This window comes from Nuphar pumila, chromosome 1 (assembly GCF_984573655.1).
Source record: "Nuphar pumila chromosome 1, dmNupPumi1.hap1.1, whole genome shotgun sequence".
Taxonomy (NCBI): domain Eukaryota; kingdom Viridiplantae; phylum Streptophyta; class Magnoliopsida; order Nymphaeales; family Nymphaeaceae; genus Nuphar; species Nuphar pumila.
Genome location: NC_143249.1, coordinates 28,295,882 through 28,318,599, shown reverse-complemented (window position 1 = coordinate 28,318,599; position 22,718 = coordinate 28,295,882). Strand labels below are relative to the sequence as shown.

The 22,718-nt window shown below is 37.8% G+C and overlaps 1 protein-coding gene across 1 annotated transcript in view; it reads left to right on the top strand.

The window, feature by feature from the left end:
* LOC149848503 (1,4-alpha-glucan-branching enzyme 1, chloroplastic/amyloplastic-like) overlaps window positions 1-22,718 on the top strand; it is a 175,410-nt gene that overhangs the window by 4,572 nt on the left and 148,120 nt on the right. The window contains exons 2-5 of the mRNA XM_089995773.1: window positions 9,309-9,466; window positions 17,679-17,824; window positions 19,456-19,554; window positions 22,243-22,285. Coding sequence (XP_089851899.1) covers window positions 9,309-9,466; window positions 17,679-17,824; window positions 19,456-19,554; window positions 22,243-22,285 — 446 coding nt within the window. The remainder of the gene's footprint in view (window positions 1-9,308; window positions 9,467-17,678; window positions 17,825-19,455; window positions 19,555-22,242; window positions 22,286-22,718) is intronic.

Sequence of the window (22,718 nt, the reverse complement as noted above, 5' to 3'; positions counted from 1 at the left end):
CTTAGACACAAAAGAGGGTTGGAAAAGAGAATAAATGGGATAAGAAACACAAAGCTCGTTGAATGGAGCTAGTACTCTAACTGGAGGAGAGGAGGAGGGCGACTGCATAGAGAAAATCGTTAATTGCAAGTGGAAGAATGGCTCTTTCCTCTCGCCTTGGAGACTTTATCCAGGAGGGGCGCTTTTGGTGGATCTGGTCCACCAATTGCCCCTTCTGTTTCATGGGTGGAAGGGGAAAGAAAGATGAAGCAAGAAAAGAAAAAGAAAGTTTTGACTTCTTGCTTGCTTTCTCCTTTTTTTTCAAAACTTCTAAAATGGCGGGGGCGGTTTTGAGATTCACGCCCCCTCCTTCCTTCTTTCTTTCCTTGAGCATGGAATGAAAAAGGAAGGAGAGACTTTGAAAATCTCGCCCCCTCCCTCCTTCTTTCTTTCATGAAATTTCAAAATTGGCAAGTGAGACTTGCCTCTTTCAAACCATAAGCAAAAAAGAAAGAGTAAATTCGAATTTTTGAATTTACTGGAGGTGTTGACTTTTGGATTCCATATCCAATCCACAATGCACCTTGGATCCAATCCAAGCTGATATGGGTCTTGGGTTGTGGGTTGAACCAATTGGATCCCCTGATGAGATCCATGTGAAGAATCCTTGCAAACAATCAAGTTTTCAAATAACTTGATAATTCAAATACTCAAGACACTAAATAAATACATAGTGTTTATAAGCTTTACACCACAAAAGAAATGCAATAAAGGTCTTGTTGTAAACATAGATCTTTGACAAAAAAAGCAATTTTTTCATTTTCCCAAGAATACAGTCGTTACAAGTGAAATCACTTTTACATAGACTTTTAACAACAGGTAAATGAGAAATTTTTGCAATATTTGGATGTCCAAGTCTCTTGTGCCACACATTAATATCTTTTTGTTGGACAACATTACAAAACAGGTTCTTTGGAATTTGAAGAGAATCGATATAGTATAGATCGCCCTTCCTAGAGCCTTCCCCAATCAATCTCCCGGACCGGCGATCCTGTATCCAACATTTGTTAGATGAAAACTTTATATCACACGCATGATCCGAGAGTTGAGAAACGGAAAGCAAATTTAAGTTTAATTTGGATATAAATCTAATTTTTGGAATAAAGAACCCTTGTTTTTCAAAATTTCTTATTCCTTTTACTTCAAGAGATGTTCCATCCGCGGTTAAAGCAAAAGATGGAGAGCGATTTTTTGAGTATTCGGAAAAAGAACTAAAACTTGGGGTCATGTGAAAAGAAGCACCCGAATCTAAAAGCCAAGAGGTCTTACCGGGAGGAGAAGAGGTTGACATGACTGCTCCGGAAATAGCCCCTTTTAGAAGAGGTTGAAGTGCATCCACGATTGTTGCAATGAGAGAGCTCCATTTGAAGATGACGAGCACTCTTCTTTTTGAGGTTGGGATGTAGTAGCCATGGCAAGTAACTTTTTTCACTTTGGGCAAATAGGCTTGATATGCCCCGGTTCCTTACAAAAATGACATAAAAGCTTGCTATAATCCTTCTTCCCTCCTTGACCACTTGAGTTTTGATTCTTGAAGTGAGGAGGCTTGTAAGTCCTTAAGTTGCTCCCCGGTCTTGAGACGACATTAACTCCTTCATTTTCTTCATTATTGGAAGGTGTAGCCAGAACACTTGGGTTGTTCTTGCTTATACCCATACGAGTCTCTTCCTCACTTAGTTTAGTAATTACATCTTCAAGAGAGGGGGAAGTGAAGGCGGATACAAGAGAAGATAGGATTTGTTCGAATTCAGGCCTAAGCTCATTCAAAAAATTAAAAAATCTATCTTCTTCCAATTGTTTATGACGAAGTGCTATGGCTTCTCCACTCCACTTGGCTTCGAGTATAGCAAGCTCATCCCAAATAGAAGAGAGTTCGGCAAAATACTCTCTTATAGTCGTTTCTCTTTGATGAAGAGTTAGTGCCCTCTTTTGGAGGTAATATTTATGTGACAAGTCCCTAGAGGTGTAGATCTTCTCAAGGTACTCCCACGCTTGATAAGCCTTCTTAAACTTGATAATATTGGCGTTAATTCTTGTTTCTACGAATGAGAAAATCCATGAGAGGATTTTAAAATTTCTCATCTCCCATTCTTCATGCTTTTTGTTGTAGTCTTCAAGAGCCTTGGCTCTTTCTTCGCCTTCAAGAATTTTTATTTCTCCTTTCTCCATCAAGGTTATCTTTGGCCCCGGTTCAGGAATCGAGCATTTGACATAGCCCCAAAGCCCTTTTCCTTTAATATGAGCCTCCATGTTTCCGGCCCAAACGTGATAGTTGGACCCATTGAGTTTAAAGCCGATAGAAAAATGAGAATCTTTTTCACCCATTAGAGAGGAGAGATGATGAAAAAAGAATACGTACCACAAAGGATTTTTAGACCTTTCTTGATAGAAGAATCTTCTAAAATATTGGATGAACAAGCGGATCCACTCCAATAACCAAAAAATCGAGGGCACACTTTTCGAGACAGCCAAAAAATTGAGAATCCACACGATCTTTCTTTCTCCAACCTGGCTCTGATACCATGTGAAGAATCCTTGCAAACAATCAAGTTTTCAAATAACTTGATAATTCAAATACTCAAGCCACAAAAGAAATGCACAATGTTTATAAGCTTTTCACCACAAAAGAAATGCAATAAATGCACAATGTTTATAAGCTTTACACCACAAAAGAAGTGCAATAAATGCACAGTGTTTATAAGCTTAAGGAGACAACTCCTTACTGAAATTCTACCTTTACAATGAGCTTACAACCCTTATTTATAAGCTTTAGCAACTCATAAGAGCTGTTGGGCTGATTCCCAACAGCTCTAATTAGAGCCGTTGGGAGTCAGCCCAACGTCTCTTACTTACCTGTACGTAAACAGTCAGCTACTGATTGTGTACAGAAATAGTACATAAAAAAAGGATAAAATAAAAATAAAAAGTTACAAAAATAAGAAAAATTAAAAGGAAGAATTACAATCATATTCAACGATATGAATATGCGTAAAATGACTAAAATACCCCTACAACTAATACAAGAAAGAAATATATATTATATATATAAGTAGATGGATACATGCACATATATATGAAATATATATGTATATGTATCTTCTTTTATACATATAAAATATATATTATAAAATACACTGTCTTATGGATTACAATTTAACAATCCAAATCCAAAAATGTGCTCCAAAATCCAAAATTATGTTTTTGTCCTCAATTCTATGTTGTGCAAATTCTAGTACTAAGTACGAGCAATTATGTCAAAAAGCTATTAAAATACATGCATTTGAATATTAATATGTAGCCCTTATCGTGCTCCATAAGTCACATTGGCGTGGATGTGTCTAGAGGAGGAATTTTTTGGCAAAGAAGCTTGACGAAAACTTACTTTTCAACTGATCAAGATTTCTTGGCAGCATTCCTAAGGTAAATTGAGACCTATTTTGGCTGCCATTTCTGTGATTTTGGCAAAGATTTATGTTCTTGGGCTTGGGTTGGTTCTACTCTCTAGGATTGAATTGATCTAAAGCTTTAGGGGGGGCGGGGGGGAATCTTGCGAAGGCGTTCGTGAATGTATTGAGATCATGGCAAACATGATTACCCGATCTCAAGCTTTGTGGAATGAGACTAATGATCACATGAGTAGACTAGAAGGAGAAGTGCAATCCATGATAGGAGAAATGGGGTAGATCAAGGAGGCCTTGATTCAACTCAATGAGACAATGAGTACTTTGTGCAAAAATTTTCAAAATCGAGGGAGAGTAGGAGGGTGTTCTTCAATTCAAGGGTTGAGCTTTCAAGAGGAAGGCTCCCCGGTTCCACATTTGGCTAACTTCTCACGCCAAGCTAAGTTGGAATTCCCCAAATTTAATGGATCAGATCCATCTTTAAGTTTGAACCCCCCCCCCCCCCCCCCCCAAAGACGAGAAAGTACATTTAGTCACCATGTACTTGGAAGAAGAAGCCATACGTTGGTATACTTGGTTTGAGTCTCAATTTGGAATTCCTACATGGAATATGTTTGCTTTGAGTCTCAATAAGAGGTTTGGGCCGTTTGGCCCATCTGCGATTGTCAACCACACACTCTCTAAGATTTGGTAAGTTGGTGATATCCTTGAATACCAAGCCGAATTTGAGAGACTATGTTTCTATGTGTGGCATTGGTTGGCAGAATCCTTGATGGGAGTGTTCATAGCAGGATTGAAACCTGAGATTGCCTTGGAAGTTCAGGACAAGAAGCTTGTGAGTCTTCTTGAATGTTTTGAATTGGCCCGTATAAGTGATGAAATGATGTGGCTTGCTTAATGCTTGGCTGCACCTAAAATGAAGCATTGTTTCACTTCTTAAATCAGATTCCGGCCATTCCAAGGTTGTGACCGCTGTGACCAGACCTGTCAATGCTCCTAACTTTGTAGTTCTGTTTGAAAAGAAGCTGATTGTGAAAGCTATTAGTGCCAAAGACAAAGAGGAGTGTGCTAAGCCGGGTCATAGGTGCAAACAATTACATGTCTGTGGTTGATGAGGAGGATGAAACTTCAGATAGTGAGGAGGAGGCTCTACTAGAGGATGGGGATGAGGATGCACTTGAAATTTCAATGCATGCTCTCATGGGACTTGAAGCACCCCAATCTATGAAAGTGTATGGCTTCGTTAAAGCCTACGCAATTTCAGTACTCATTGATACCAGATCAACACATAATTTCATTGGCTTCAAGGTAGCTAAGAAAGTTGGGTGTGTGATCATATTTCAGCCCCAATTTGAAGTGGTTGTGGGCAATGACAGTTGACCTAAGTCACACGGACTCGGCTATAAGGTCGACCCACTCGCGTCGACATGCCCCGACATGGGTGCGGACACGGGGCGGATGCGGTCAACCAAGTGTCAGACTCGGTCAATGCACCGGGGCCAAGTCCATCCACATTTTGGACTCGGTCAACTTTGACCGAGTATATTTTTGTCCATTTTTAGGGCAAAAGACGTATAAAAACTAAAAAAATCGATCTTTTTATATATTTTTATATATATATATATATATATATATATATATATATATATATATATATATATATATATATATATATATATATATATATAACCGTGTCCCTATGTCCAAATTTTTTGAAATTGCTCTGCACCCGTACCCATACCCGCACCCATGTGACATAGCAGCTGACTTAAGAGTGAAGGAAGGTGACCACATATTATGTTAATGATGCAAGGCAAAAAATTCATGGTGGATTGTGCATGTCCTCCCTATGAAAGTGGCAAATATGGTACTTGGAATGCAATGGTTGCAGACCTTGCAAAGTGTCAAATGGGATTCCAAACAGATGAAAATGGGTTTTGATCATGAAGGGGAATTGGTGGAATTGCAAGCCACGCGTTCTACATTGTTGGAGGGCACAACGACTAAGGGTATATTATTAAAACAGGTAAAATAGGGGCTCAAGTTCTGTTCTTGCAAGCTTTTCAAGTGAAGTGAAAGAAGCGCCCCTACCTACTGAGTTAGAAGTGGTGCATAGCAAGTACTTTAATGCAATGTTGATCATTACTATGATAAATAACTATATGATACACTCGTATCGAGATACAAGTGTGTATTGTATTTATATTGTATGTATCGTACAGAAATTAAGGATTTATATCAAGGTAGAAATCAGGCTCTACACTCCTCCAACAAAGATGACATCATAAGATCCGACATGGCAATGGGGCACTCAAGTACTGAGTGAAAGTCTATTCAAAATCGAGTGCAACTATATTCATAATATTTTTATTTATGTAATATGAAAGTATGAGTCTTGTGGCATGTTTTTAATTGCAAGATATTTAATATTTCGCATTGTTCTTGTAAGATAGTTGATGTTTGATGATGTCTTATGCAACTCATAGAGACATAAATGCTTCATATGTGATTCTGTGGTTGTATTTTGTGCAATTCATCATTGTTTCACGTATTATGATTTTTTAGAATTTTTGCTATTTTTTTTCTGATTTTCATGATTTTTTTGGAATTTTAAGAAATTTTTATTAAAAAATATGATTTTTTACAGTACGATACAATATGTATCTTATTTTGGGCCCAACCGATACAGGTAATGATACAATACTTACAACCTTTCTCAAATGTGTTTCAAGAACCTAGATCTCTCACACCTCAAAGGATGCAGTACCATAGGGTTGAAATTGTACCCATATCAAAACCAGCTAATGTACGTCCTTACCATTATGCTCAAGTCCAGAAGGATGAAATTGAAAAGATCGTGAGGGAAATGCTTGAATCTGGAATAATTCAAGCTGGTAGAAGTCCTTATTCATCACTACTGTTGGTTAAAAAGAAAGATGGTTCATAGCTTTTTTGTGTTGACTATCATGCATTAAATTCCATCACCATGAAAGACAAGTTTCCTATCCCTATCATTGATGAACTAATAGATGAATTGGGATGTCCAACACTCTTTTCCAAGGTTGATTTGTGGTTTGGATATCATCAAATACGCACAGCACCGGAAAATGTACACAAGACAACTTTTAGAACTCATAATGGGCATTATGAGTTCAAGGTCATGCCATTTGGACTTACCAATGCACCAGACACCTTCCAAGCTTTGATAAATGACATTTTCCGGCCGTTTTTGCATATATATAGTGGTACATGGCATAGTCACCTAATGCATCTCTAAGTTACTCTTCATACTCTAGCGCAATACCAGCTATATGCGAAAAGATCTAATTTTTGCAGTTTTGGAACCACAGGAGTTGGCTATTTGAGGCATGTTATTTCTGCTATAGGGGTGGAGGTGGAACTTGAAAAAAATCAAGGCAATTAAACTATGGCCTCTACCAAAATCATTGGAAGCCCTTAGAGGATTTTTGGGCTTAGCTGGTTACTACCAGAAGTTTGTGGAAGGGTATGCACAAATCAATCAACCTCACCCAATTGTTGAAGAAAGGAGCTTTCCAATGGAGTGATGAAGCTACACATGTTTTCAAAAATATCAAGAAAGCCGTTTGTAGTTGAGAATGCTGCATCTGGAATTGGGGTTGGAGCTATTATATGCAAGAAGTGCATTCAATTGCCTGCTTTAGCAAAGCCGCTTCTGAAACCAAGAGGGGCTTTTCTACCCATGAAAAATATTTTTTGGCAGTTATGTTGGCGATTACAAAATGGTGCCCATACTTATTAGGAAGGCGTTTTATAGTAAGGACAGACCGTAAGAGTCAAAAATCTCCCAGACCAAGGATATTTACTCCCATTCAGCACAAGTGGGTGTCCAAATTGATGGGATATGACTTTGAAATACAATATAAAAAGGAGCTAAAAATAGTGTGTCTGATGCACTTTAAGGCAACATGAAGTTGAGGGTGAATTCAACTTTATTTCTATAATTGAGTTTCCCTTCCTTCAACCTTTGCAGGATGATTACGTCTAGGATCCACGACCACGTTGAAATCAATTTTAGAGAGGTTGCAAACTCAAAAAGAAGCAATTCCCAAATATAGCTTAAACGAGGATCTTATAATCTACAAGGATTGTATATGTGTGCCATGTAGATCTACTCTCACTCCTCAGATTTTGCAGCATTAACATGCTTCACTAGAGGCCGGTCATGAAGGTTTTGAAAGGAATTATTGGAGATTAAAGTGGGATATCTTTTGGGATGGAATAAAAAAAGATGTGAAAAGATTTGTCCAAGAGTGCGATAAATGCCAAAGGTTAAAAATAAAACTACAAGGCCAGCTGGACTTCTACAACCTCTTCCAATTCCAAATCAGATTTGGGAGGATATTTCAATGAATTTCATAGATGGGTTAACAAAGGATCAAGGGAAGACAATAATTTTGGTGATAGTTGGTCGTTTAATGAAGTATGGTCATTTATTACCATTAGCGCATCCATACACAGCTAAGGATGTGGTGGAAATCTATGTAACTCACGTTCAAACTTAGGGAGACTTAGCGATGTAAATGGTTCGGATTTGGGTCGGATCTAGGCATTACCAAGTCTGACTTAATCAGGTTCGGAGTTGGATTTGGATGGAAAAAGATGAAACCAAACCCGGATCCGACTAGCTTAAAACCTGGTATTTACACTTAATCGGGTTGGGTTTTTAGTTGGATTCGGGTTTGGGTTTGAATGCAAAACTTAATACCAAACCCGGATCCGATTATTAATCAGATCCAGATTTGGCTACCAAACCCGCTATGCATCTATCATACACCGCAATGCATATGAAAATTGGATCTTGGTCACTTGTAATTGATCGGGGCATACCATGTTTCAAACTACATGGCATTTGGACTCAAGGATCTTACTGTTGTAGATGAACCACTATTCATCTTAGCTGCCTTCAAGGCGATTCTTCAAGGGGCGGGGAATTGTTATAAGCCTAACACAGTATAATCTGATAGAGTGGTGTGAGTTAGTCTTACTGTTGTAATTGATGTGTGGGTGGGTCTAATAATTAGTTCACATGTGAATTGGTCAAAGGGTCAAGTGAATAGTTAGGTATGGATGGGTTTAGTTACAATCGGTTGGGTTGTTGAGAAGGGAGAGGAATGAGAGAAGTCCATGAGGTTGCTGATGTCTTGTAGCTAACAACTTGACAACCACTTGAGTCACGTGGGTACAGTCATGCGGTTCGCATGAAAAGGAGTCTATAAATACTCTCATACGTGTAACTTTGGGATGCCTTTTGAGCAATAAAAATTCTGAAGTTGGGTTTGTTTTCTCATGTAATTGAGAGTCAAATTTGGGAGGTTGGCTTCCTCGAAAATCCTTACTACTACGATTTCCAATTGAATCTTGCCACCCCTGGATGTCAGTATGCTTTCTATAGATGTCACTGAATGTCAGTTGTGTGCCTAAGTGCTGTTGGCTACCTCTTGCATTTGTCTAGTTTGTGTCATACCAGCTCGTATGTCCTACTCAGTAAAGTTGGTCAATTTCTTGCCTATTTGATTTTATGATGAAATTATAGTGGTAATGTAGTAATATCTTTACAAGAAAATCATTTCTAAAATTAAAGCATGTAAAAGATGTACTTTTTCTCCAACATTTATCTTTTTCAAAAAGCTTTTGTTGAGATTTTTGGAGAAAAATTATTTGTTTTGCATTTCCATTGTATGTCTTTGTGCATGCACGTTTTTTTTTTTTTTTTTAATCTAGAGTTTATGAAATGGTTATACCCCTATATTTTTGGTAGTTGTCTGTTCAATTGTTATGCATATAACTGGTTATCATTTCTAAGAGTTCATCAGATGTCTTCTATAGGGAGGATCTTTTCTGGGAGGGCTTCATCTTATGATATAGAGCCAACATCTTTAACCATAACTACATCAGATAAGGTTCTGGTTCCTGGAATCCAGACTGATATTTCCACATCTAGTGATACTGAGGAAAACTCTCAAGTTGGTTCCGAAGAGAACGAGGTTTGTGTAATCTGTGAATCTCTTCTGGATATAATGGCATTCTCTGTGCTTCATGCAGATGTGATTGCATGATCCATATGGTTGTTTTTAACCTAAGAGCAACATTAACATTTTCTAATATGTTATTTTTACATTAGTCTTCTCTTGCTTCATGCAGATGCGCTTGTGTGTGTTGAGGAATGCAATACTCATATTACTTAAGTGTGTGCTACCCTCTACTCTTGTATATATGTTTATTCTAGTGGGGTATTTTTGTAACATTGCCTTTAAGGCTTGTGGTAAACTATTTTTGTCTTTTTGTGTATCGGGTCGTTCCCTATATGTTGTAACCCTTTCCTTCTTTGAGACTAATAAAGCTTCTATTCTTCTTCTCCTCTTAGACTCTAAACGGTCTTGCTATTCTCTTGATTGTGCCATGGATCTCTGAATTTGTACAGTATGCTCCATATGATTGTTTTGAACTTGAAGACAATATTTTACATATTTTTTAGTAGATTATTTTTCTCTTTAACATGGCACCAGCTGAGATGCCTGGTATGAAAATGGAGCACTATAGAAGGGATGGAAAATCTGTAATGAAGTAAGCGGAATTACAAATAACAAAGTGTAAAACACTTACAAGTCCAATAATGGACAAATACAAAGAGAATAGACAAGCACTTCAAGTGCACACACAAATCCACTAAGGGACAATGCCAAAAGGCTAACAAAAAATAAGTATTATTGAAAAAGTGAGAGAAAATGAATGATACATGAAAAGGGGAAACACCCGCACTATTTATATACAAAAGAGAGAGAAAAGGACCCTTGGGAGCTCCCCACTCTTAGAGTCGTTGGGGAGCTCCCAACGACTCCAAAAGGTGGGGCCCCAAAGCTCAAAAAGAAAAGAAAATAAAATAAAAGAAAAAATAAGAAAAATAATAAAGTTGTTTCTAATAAACAACTACTAATACATGTAAAAAGACTAAAATGCTCCTATTGGGCAATACATTATATATATATATATATATATATATATATATAACAAAAGCTCCTCAATGGAAAACCAGTTAAGAGCACAAAAAACCTCTCTAAACTAGCCCAGAAAAATTTAAGAATACTGCAATCCAAATTATTTTTCTCTGAAGAATGTCTCTTTAGAAGATGCAAATTTCTGTACGTAACTGTTTTACTTTATGTCAACGACATAATAAGGTTACAAATTGCTTTCTCTGAATGTTGTTATTTTTGTCTATGTCATTTACAAACACCAATTTGACTTTTTTAAAAAGTTGCAATAAAAGAATTTGTTGTTCGAGGTGAAATATCATTAAAATGTAGAGAATTCCAAGGATTCCTGCCATATGTTTGTTTCCAAGGGCTAAAGTTTTTGTCAAATCTCTAACCTTTTAGGATACGAGGCTCTTTAACCATCTTATCAGCCTCAACTTTTTTTTTTGATATTTACATGGAGAAACCACCCCTAGGATCAGAAACCTAGCCACACTGCCTTTGCCTGCCGTACTTACGGTCACTGTCTTGGCAGCGTAAAACTCTATGGGCTTACCCCTTGCCCCCAGGGAGTCGCTACGCTTCGGCTTGTGCAAGAGGTGACGCCCATGTGATTTGAACCTAGACCACTTGCCTAGCGGCCTAGGTCCCATCCCACTGCGCCAAACCACTTTTTGGTAGCCTCAACTTGTTAGATGGCTTTGTTTGTCCTCTTCTTCTTAGTGGATAAATTGTGAGAAGTACTCAAGCAGCCGACCTCTAGGGGCATAGCACTAGCAGTAAGTTACTTGTTTTTCATATGTATTCTAGTCATTCTTTGTGCAAGCCCAACCTTGAAATTTATTTGTAGGTGCTGGGATATTTTTGTGATCAGCCCAAGGAGTTATGAGACTTCGTAGTCTGTGGTTCAGCCTGCATAGGAAAGTAGAGAGAGAGAGAGAGAGAGAGAGAGAGAGAGAGAGAGAGAGAGAGAGAGAGAGAGAGAGAGAGAGAGAATCGGCTAGGGAGGCACTCAATTTGCTCGACCTCCAAGCCCTAATCTTCATATGTATAAAGCAGGTATACAACTATCCTTGTAATATCAGAGATATTACAAGGATGCCATTAATGAGTAATATACAGCATGTGTTTTCAATTAACATACCATGCGTATGGATCTGGATCCAGATCCATACGCAAACTATATTTTAACACCCTCCCTCAAGTTGTACGTGATTTTGGAGCATGTACAACTTGCTCTTCAATAGCCAAAATTGACGTCCTGTTAACCCCTTGGTAAACAAGTCCGCCACTTGATCTTCTGTTCGAACATGACGTAGTTCTATCTCCTTCATCTCGACTTTCTGCCGTATGAAATGTTGATCAATCTCAATGTGCTTCGTTCTGCTATGTTGGATAGGATTACATGCAATGTTTATTGCGCTTTGATTGTCACATAGAAGAAAAGATCGAATAATTGTCTCCCCAAGATCACTCAATAAGTGTCTAATCCATGTGGCTTATGCCGTGCCTGCAGCCATCGATCTGTATTCAGCCTCTGTACTCGATCGTGCCACTGCCTTTTGTTTTCTGCTGCTCCAGGACACTAAATTGTGTCCAATATATACACAATATCCAGAGACAGATCGTCTCTCATCTGGATCCCCTGCCCAATCTGCGTCTGTATAAGTGATGAGTTCATGTCCTCTATGCAGATTATCGTTCTTGCGATAAACAAGTCCGTCTCCTATAGTTCCTTTTAAATAGCGTAGAATGCGCTTCACAGCTTCCATATGACCCTCTGTTGGAGCATGCATAAACTGGGATACTTGATTGACAACATAAACTATATCAGGTCTGGTTAAGGTCAAGTACTGTAACATCCCCACGAGACTTCTATACGTTGTAGGATTGACACAAAGATGACCATCTTCAGAGCTCAGCCTTTGATGTAATACACTTGGAGTATTGACTGGTTTGCAATTCGTCATCCCGGCTCTTTCCAGAAGGTCAAGAGTGTATTTTTGTTGCATGAGTGTCAATGTGTCTTGTTGTCTGTCAACTTCCACACCAAGAAAGTACCTCAACTCCCCTAAATCTTTCATCTTGAAAGTTTTCATTAAAAAATGCTTCACGTCTTGCACATGATTATCTGCACTCCCAGTGATCACAATGTCATCAACATATATAAGAAGTATAACAATGTCTGCCTTTTGGTAAATAAAGAGTGAGTGATCCAGAGAGCATCTTCTAAAACCATAACTCTAAATTTGCATAGAGAAACTTTCAAACCAGGAACGAGACGCCTGTTTCAACCCATACAGAGATTTTCTTAGTTTACACACCCATGCAGTAGGATCCTTCTCGGCATAACCAGGAGGTTGCTCCATATACACTTCTTCCTTTAAAGTTCCATGCAAAAATGCATTTTTAACATCCATCTGGCTAAGGCTCCAACCTCGATCGACTGCTAGAGATATGATGACACGAATAGTACCCATTTTGACTACCGGACTAAAAGTTTCATCGTAGTCTTCACCATATTGTTGTGTGAATCCTTGAGCAACAAGTCGTGCCTTATATCTGTCAATGCTTCCTTCAGGCTTATACTTTGTTTTATAAACCCATTTTGAGCCAACTACATTCTTTCCTTCTGGCCGAGGGACTATTTCCCAAGTCTGACATTCATGAAGAGCTTCCATTTCTTCATTCATAGCTTCAGTCCAATGACGGGATTGAAGAGCTTGATTAAAACAAGTTGGTTCATCCTGTTTTGTGAGCTGAGACATAAACAACTGGAAATCAAGGGAGAAGGTCTCATAACTCACCCATCGTTGAATAGGATGCTTAATGCGTGACGGCCTTTGAGCCAGATCATTGGCGATGCTTTTCACATTCCTCGGCTCTGTATTTTTGTCCCGTCTAGTGTATATCTGCTCAGAGAAGCGTTCTACTGGGGGTGGCTCAACTGGAGACTCAACTGGAGATAATTCAACATGTATCTGTGAGTCATTCAACTCCCTACTCAAGCCGAAGGAAGGACAATTTGTCTGACATGTTTCTCCTATATTAGCAAAAAGATCTGCGCTCATCCATGGATCATATACTTCTAATTCTCGAGATGACAACATTGCAGAGTCATTGACCTGAAAATTTTGTTCGTCAAAAACAACATTTCTGGAGGTCCTAATATGTTTTGTAGTAGGATCATAGCATCAATAACCTTTGTATTCATCTGCATACCCAACAAATCTGCACTTGACAGCCTTGTCCTGAAACTTATTTCGCAGAGATGAATCAACATGTACATAACATACACAACCAAAAACACGCAACTCATCGTAAGAGGGATTTTGCCCGAATAAAGTATAATAGGGAGATTTCCGATCCAAAAGTGCCATAGGAAGACGATTTATGATATGAACAGATGTGTGAAAAACTTCTGTCCAGAGACTAACGGGCACATTGCTATCATGTAACATGCTCATCGCGCTCTCGACAATATGCCTGTGTTTCCTCTCCGCAACCCCATTTTGTTGAGGAGTATGAGGGCAAGAAACCTGTCGACTTATTCCTTTATCTCGAAGAAAGGCAATAAACTCGTTCGATGAATACTCTCCTCCACCATCACATTGTAAATGCACAATATCACAAGCAAACTTTGTTTTGACCATCGAATGGAATTCTCGAAATATTTGAAAAACTTCATGCTTGTGTTTTAAGAAATATATCCAAGTATAACGGGAATAAGAATCAATAAAGATAACATAGTAATGACTGCCAGAAAGAGAAGGAATAGGTGCGGGTCCCCAAACATTAGAACAAATAATCTCAAATGGCTTTGAAGCTCTTTTATTTATAATATGAAAAGGAAGAACATGACTTTTGCAGAGTTCACATGAAGAACATTTATTATCAGTACAAAAAAATGAACATAAACTAGACTCTGGAAGGAGACCATCAGATACAAGATTTTCAACGAAACCCCGACTACAATGTCCCAAACGACTATGCCAAATATCTGACTTATTACAATGAGATGAATTAAAAACTTCCAATGAAGGGAAAAACAAAGACTCTGAAGGTGAAGACACTGAAGAATGCTTGAACGACTTCAACTGGAGAACTGAGACTGAAGACGAAGACACTGAAGGAATCTCCTTGAAGACGTACATGTTTCCTTGTCGCTCCCCCTTAGCGAACGTCTCCTTCGTTCGTAGATCCTTAACATAAAAAGAAGATGGAGTAAATTCGACAGAAGAATTCATATCGTCAACAAGTTTTGCTACAGAAACAATGTTCTTTTTAATATTGGGAGCAAGAAGTACATTGGACAAGTGAAGTGAGGACTTTGACATAGGGATATGTGCACTGCCAGTATGACTAATGGAGTGATAAGTTCCATCTCCCGTAACTATACTACCTTTTTCAAAATAAGGCAATAAGTGAGATAACTTACCCGCATTACCCGTAACATGTGTGGCGGCACCTGAATCAACATACCATTTGCCTTGTTCATTTTGCTTGATTGTCATCTGTGACAATGCTGATAACAAAAGTTGTTGCACATCTGTGGATGACACTTTTGTGTCCACAGTGGTAGCTGATTTATTCTCAATTTTGTTTATTTTTCCTCTGTTCTATAGATTAAACCAACAATCAGCTTTCATATGTCTTCTTTTGTTACATAAGAAACAAGTGGGCACTCTCCTCTGATTCCCTGTACTAAAACCCCCTGAAATATTCGGTGTAGGCAAGATACCATGTCCTCCCTGCCCAAAACGTCCACGGCCTCTGCCTCCTTGATGCCCTCCATTCCCTCGTCCAAAACCTACAGAAGTGTCCATGGCCAAAACTGAATGAGGACGAGCTGATTCATTTCCTTCTGCCCTTTGTTTCATAATCATCTCATGATGGAGAAGTTTCGCTTGAAGATCGTCAAAAGTGGGCAACTGTGGAAGGCATGATAAAGCTGTGGTAAGCATGTCAAAATCAGGGCCCAATCCATTGAGAAGTTGTTGAACTTTATCTTTATCTGCAATAGCACTTCCAATAACCGCCAATTGATCAGTAATACTCTTCAAGCGGCCTATGTATTCCATGACTGTCATGGAGCCTTTCTTCAAACTTTGAAATTCATTTTTTAAGTACATAACTCGGGCTTCTGATATCTGAGAATATGTCTCGGACAACTTACTCCACAGATCCGCCGCAGTGCAATCATCTGAAAGAGTAACCAACACTTCTTGAGAGAGTGTTGACGTAATATAAGCAACCAAAGACTGATCCCGCTTCCTCTAAGCTGTATACTCTAGATTCTTAATAGAGATGGTAATTGTGTCACCCTTCTCATCCTTGGTTTCTTGCAAAATAAGTCGTGGTGGTATAGGAACTAAACCATCCAGATGTTCATCGAGATCCTGACTCCGTATAAAAGGAAGGATTTGCCTCTTCCAAGTCAAAAAATTAGAATGAGTAAGTTTTTCTGTAACGAGCTGACTCAAGAAATTTGCAGAGGGACCGAATGACGATGAGTAATCCATATCAATGGGCCAATGAATAAGCAAACAAAACAAATGAAAGAAACAAACAGTTACAATCTTTCTGTAGGCATTGCACAGGGGACACTAACTAGCAATAAAGGAAAAAAAATTTCTGGAATCAAAGAATTTCTGGAATCAAAGAATGAATAATAAAAAAAAAACTGACACGTTAAAAGTGGAAAACAAAAGAGAGTTGCAATAAGTGACAGATGGGGAGACGAGTTGCAGTTTTATTAAAACTGACAGACGTTAAGAGGTTTATGGTTGTAGTCAGAGAGGAGAATAAAAAAAAATTTTGAGATTGGGAGTTGCAACAGATTGGGAGTTGCAATAGACAGATTGAAGAGCCGAGTTTCAATAGGGCAACGAGTTTCAATAAAAGAGAGAATGAGAAAAGGGAAGATTGAAGAGCCTGTTTGAGATTGGGAGTTGCAACAGATTGGGAGTTGCAATAGACAGATTGAAGAGCCGAGTTTCAATAGGGATGACGAGTTTCAATAAGGGTAGGAGACGAGTTTCAATAAGGGGACAAGTTTCAATAAAGGAAAGAATGAGAAAGGGGAAGACGAGCGAAAACCTGGTTTTACAAATCTCGCTGAACATGCCTCTAACAGGATTCCGCAACCCTGAGCTTTGATACCATATGAGACTTCGTAGTCTGTGGTTCAACCTGCATAGGAAAGTAGAGAGAGAGAGAGAGAGAGAAAGAGAGAATCGGCTGGGGCGGCACTCAATTTGCTCGACCTCCAAGCCCTAATCTTCATATGTATAAAGCAGGTATACAACTATCCTTGTAATATCAGAGATATTACAAGGATGCCATTAATGAGTAATATACAGCATGTGTTTTCAATTAACATACCATGCGTCCAGATCCATACGCAAACTATATTTTAACATGAGTGTCCAAGGGATTTTACTCTAAATAGAAGTCCAAGTTCCAAAATACATCATCAAGGGACTCTTCTTCAAAACCCAACCTCTGTCTCTCTTCTCTTCCGCTTCTTCTTCAACCTTCCTCATTCTTTCTTATGTCGGTGAGTGCAGTCATACAAGAACCTGCAGCAGCCATGAGAGGTCTCAAGAAGGGTCCAACTCTGACATAGATAGTGTCATACACACAGACACAAATAAAATACATGTATCGATGTTTGTGTATGTGTATACTGTTTTTTGTTCATGGATTGCTGGTTATTCATCTAGCATGTGTTTAAGATCCAAATACCAATAAATTTATCTGAACCTATTAACTGCATCATACTGGAAGATACCTTTGACACAAAAAGAACTGTTTCATCTTCTATTGGAGAGTGAAGAATGATCATATTCTTCATTTTTCTATTATTCATGGATTGAAAGGGACCCTATTTTGTTGTGTACAAACTGGAAGCAAGATGTGCACCTGGCATATAAAAGCTGTAACTTAAATCATTTTCTTCTTTCATAGATCTCCTAGTTTATTTTCACCTAATGGATGGTTTTGTAATTGATCTATTTCTCAATAACTATACATAAAGATCTATTTCTCAATAACTGTACTGTATCTTAAATTCTGTTCATGAGAATCCTTAATGGTTCCATGTCTTTTCAGTGACTAAAATTGGTTCTACGTTACTACATTTAGCTCAAGCCATTGGGGCACTGCTTTATAGATTTCTTTTTGTAGTATTTTGTCCATATGTTAATTTTATTTATTGTAGGTGATTGAAGAAATTATTGGGCAATCCATGAAGGATGCTTCCGATCTTGACATTCAACGGAGGTCTATACCTCCTCCTAGTACAGGCCAGAGGATATACGAAATAGATCCACTTTTGAGAGGCTACCGTGCACATCTTGACTATAGGTAGCATTTGCTAAGCTTATAGTATTTGACTGATTTTGTAACTGTTGTTCCTACCATTTTCTGATAATGGCTCATAAGCATTCCGATGTATTCTAGGTTCACTTATTTTATGGGTGAATCCCTTGGTTGTGCTTTTGATATTCTTTTGGCCCACTTTGCAGTATTTATTTTTCTCAATTATTAAAAACTTAATTGCAATTTGATCATTAACATGGTGAATGATGTGGCAAGTCCAACATTTTGTTTGACGGAGGTACTTTTTGTCTCATGAATTTAGGTGCAAGAGTTTGCAGGTTCACTTACCTCCCTGATAAATCTTGTGCAAGACATAATCCCTAGAATGGAAGTTCAACTGATCTTCACCAGCTTATCCTAGAAGAACATGAGTTCATTTGTGTGCTGACCTAAATGGCAAGCAATTCTTTATAGATGAGCTTTGCTATTTTTGTCGCCAGGACTCAATTCTGATGTATTTGTCTGTTTCTATGGCATCCATTCATATTGATGTTCACCTTTTCAAAAGCTGCTGTCTTTTTGTTCTGTTAGCATGTTTTACAGAAGGTATTGTCTGATGATAGCTGCTACAAGTGTTACTCAACCTTCGCCCATGACGAATGGATTTTGAAGATGTGGCCGATTGTTAAAATATCTTTGGTAGGATATCCTAGTTGTTCCTATATATTTCCAGAACACTATCTCCAAAACAATTGTTTCAGGTACTAAAATAGCTCAAAGGATGATGCTCTATTTCAGCATTTATGGTTGTTACTGTAAATAACCAAAATGTATTGATAATCAAGGAATTTTGTGAATGCTAAGTCAAAAGTAGAAAATATTATGTGTTTTCGGTTCTCCATTGAGCGACTCACTTGTTATTCTCAGTGTCTTTCTTCAAAAAAGAGAGAAATGACCTTTTGTCTCTGTTAATGGTCAGCTGCAGCTATGTGCTCTGTGATTTTCAGGTGTCTTTTTTTTTGTGGGGCTCTAACCATACCATTGTGCCTGAGAATTCAATGGGTGCTTGTTCAAATGCTGCACGTCAGAGGGCGTAATGTGGTTGCAGTACATGACCAAGATGGCGACACTTGTTATCTGGAGAATTTGCAACATTACTATTATATTTGTATAGTTTCTCTTTTATGCTGCCATTCTTTTGCCAAATCTGGGAAGATCAGAATTCATAATATGCAAATTTTCCACCATGTATTTTGTTGCATCCTTATTGGGTGCAGATATTTGTATTGTTCATTCTTATTTTTCTGTATCTTGTTCTTCCATGTGAAATTATGCAATCACGCTTCAAATAATTGATCTACTTTTGTGGATGTCTTCCATATGTTTTTGGTACAAATATTTTATGTTTTTTATTCATGTTTTACTGGGTCTGTGGGTCATGTTCTTCCATGTGAAATTACACAATCGTGCTTCAAATATTTGATCTAATTTTTTGGTTGTCCATATTTTTTTGAGAGGCACTATGATTCTGATCGACTTCTTTATCAAGAAGGAGCATTAAATTCTCCTATTATATTTTGTCATTAACACAGATTTTTGGACAGGTTACACTGACAGGTTTTTATATTTTTTCTTTAGTGATTTTCATACCATGTTTAATTATGTGATATGTGCAGATATTCTCAGTACAGGAGGTTCAGGCACCTTATTGATAAAAATGAGGGAGGTTTGGATTTATTTTCTCGTGGATATGAGAAATTTGGATTCAACCGCAGGTATGGCTCATTTTGGTTCACCTTGTTGGATCCAATTAGCTTACTTATTATCTTTTGACATTGTCCAGACGTTCAGGTTTTAGTCTTATTTGTTCCAACTAGTTTCCTGATTATCTTTTTCATGTTGTCCAGACATTCTTGTTTTAAATTTAGCACTTCAACGACTACTTTTTTTCATTGAACTACACATCTGACTGCTGTAATAATGTAATTTAATCATGTCCATGTTTTAGCTTGAATTTATTTCCAGAACTGGTCCAATTCCAGGTTAGTTATGGGTGACGACTTTGTGAACCCTACTCCAAATTTAGGTCAAGTTTTGGGTCCATAACGAAGTCCTGAATTTTCATCCTCTTCTAATTCTACTATGCTCTAATTTTCAGGGTTCAAACTTGGACTGAGGTTCGGGTGCAGATTCAAGTTCATACAGGATAATCAAATATGGACAAATATTTGGATACCATGAGTCAACAACTAGATATGAATTGCTTCCCATTTTGGCCAGAGTTTAGAAACAAACTATGTGATTATATTAATAACCTAGTATTGGCTAAAATCAAGCCAAAGTTGTATTAGAGTTATAAAGTAGGTATGAAATCGTTGAAATATTGTATTCACACATGAAACAAAGTCTATGCAGATGAGAAACTGGTCCAATCTCAAATGCAAAACTTGGTTCATTTTTAAACTAAAATGGTCCCAATTGGGTCTAGAGGTATGTGTAAATCTTGATCAAAATTTGCTTCGGGTTATGCATCAAATCAAGTTTAAAATTGATCCTGAATCCTGATCCTAATTCTTGCTCTAATCAGGTCTAAATTGGCCCCAAACTGGTGAAAACAAAACTTGGATGAGGAACATAAATGGTTGGGATTGTTTACAGTCAATCCTACACTATGTCATACGGACACTCCATTTTGCCCTCCATACCCGGCTCAACATGCGTGTTCCCGTGTCAACACACGTTGACACCTGGACACACCATTTTACCCTCCATACATACAAGTTTGTATTTAATTTATAATTTATAATTATATTTTCAGTATATAATATATATTTTAGATATAGCATATGTATAGATTATATTAATTTTATTTTGAATTTATTTTATATTTATGTGATATTTAATATATATATATATATATATATATATATATATATATATATATATATATATATATATATATATATATATATATATAGCCGTGTCTCCGTACCCACATTTTTTGAAATTTCCATATCGTACCCTCCATACCTGTACCTATACCCGCACCTGTACCTGTACCCAGGTGACATAGATCCTACATCATCTGATGTGTGTGTGTTCAGATTTGGTTGGGGAAAGTGTTTTCTTTTTCAAGAGGAGATTTGTTTGGGGTGAGTTGTCCCCATAATTTTATCAAAACACATGGCGCAGGTGCACCATCACCATCATTCAGGGTCCAGTAGAAGATTCATAAGTTTAAAGAATTTGAGGCACCAGATTTTGCAATAACTAAGACAAGTGGCATTCTAACCGATATAAATGAATAGTACAGGGTCTCAAGTATAAAATCAGTGAATAAAAAGAAAAAGAGGCTGTGTTGTGTGTGAACTGGCAGTCTATGTAGTTAGAAGTGCTAGCTGTTGCCTAGGTGCAAGATCTCTAAAAGCCTTAGTCAGTACCTGGTGGGACTATTCGGTCTACTTGGAACAAAAAAAATACAATGATTTCTTAAAATCATAAAGCACATGCACACAAATCATAAAGCACATATGCTATACACACCCATATATATCTAATAGATATAGACCAGGCACAGAAGTTGATTATTTGCGTAGATTGGTTACTGGATTGGAAGTTGATAAGATGATGCACAGGTTTTTAAACAATGGGCAGTGAGACTATGTAATGTGAGCATTAATAGAAAAACTAGTAGAATTGTTTTTTGTTAACTTGGATGAGATGCTGCAATGATCTTATATACAAGTGGAAATCGTAAAGGTGAAGAATACTGTGAATGCCTATGAAATAAATGTGGAAAGAATGAGTATAGCATGCCTATGTCAATCTATCTACACTCTCAAAAGTGTCCAATGATATTTCAATGTGATTCACTGCATGACTGCGTCATAAATATCTCATGTAAATAATAAATGTATTTAGTAACTGAAAGCTAACATGAAATTGAGCTCACGAAGTTGAGTCTGACATCACTGTGGGCTTTGATTGTGTTTATTAGCATAACGCTGGCTTTCCTCCTAAAATCACAAACTTTTGATTGTGGATGTCGAAGCTGTTAGCTTGATTGGTTAGATTCATTATCTTAGCTGAGGGGAAATGGGCTTGAATCCTATCAGGGTTTATCCCCAGCTTGCCTTAGCAAGCCAAAGAAAGAAGGAAAGGACAAAGAAGATGAAAAAGAAAAAAGCAAAGACCAGAACATTTGGGTTGGTTCGCATTGTGGCACATGTAATGACAACTTGGTTGATGTTGGAGCACACATGCAAGTTATTTTGTTTTGCTAAAGGGTACTTCACCACATGTTTATCTGTACTAGTTATTTATTGACATTGTTATGGATAGTCTTGGTGATTAATTATGTCTTTCTATATGATCCTTTTTCACTTTGCAATACAAGCTATTTATGAAATCTGATATGTGATGCTGCCATTTTCATGTGTTTTGCACTTTTTCTGTTTTTGCAGTGCTGAGGGAATAACTTATCGAGAATGGGCTCCTGGAGCAAAGGTTTTCCCTCTTCCCCACCCTCCACCCCCACCCGCTTGGCTGCCCACCTCCCCCACTCTTTTTTCTCCTGCCGGATGCATGGAATTTTTTTATGTATCGAAGCAATAACATGAAGGAACTCTTTTATTCTGATCCTTTTCATCGACAAACAACTTGTAGAAATGTATGCCACATGACATACTCTATCCTCAGTATTCTTTACCGTTAGTTTCATTTGTCAATTATTGAACATATGCTTTAGAACCTATTCTACATATTTTTTCCTTATAGAAAGGAACAATATGCATTTGATACCACACATCAGGTGGAGGTGCTACAACTGATTGCAATTAGTTGGGCCAGAAGCGAATGAGTCTAAGAAGTTTCTGAACAAGACATCCAATTGATGAAATATTGCCGTACTTCTCCCCCCTATTTTTTCAGGAAGATGTGC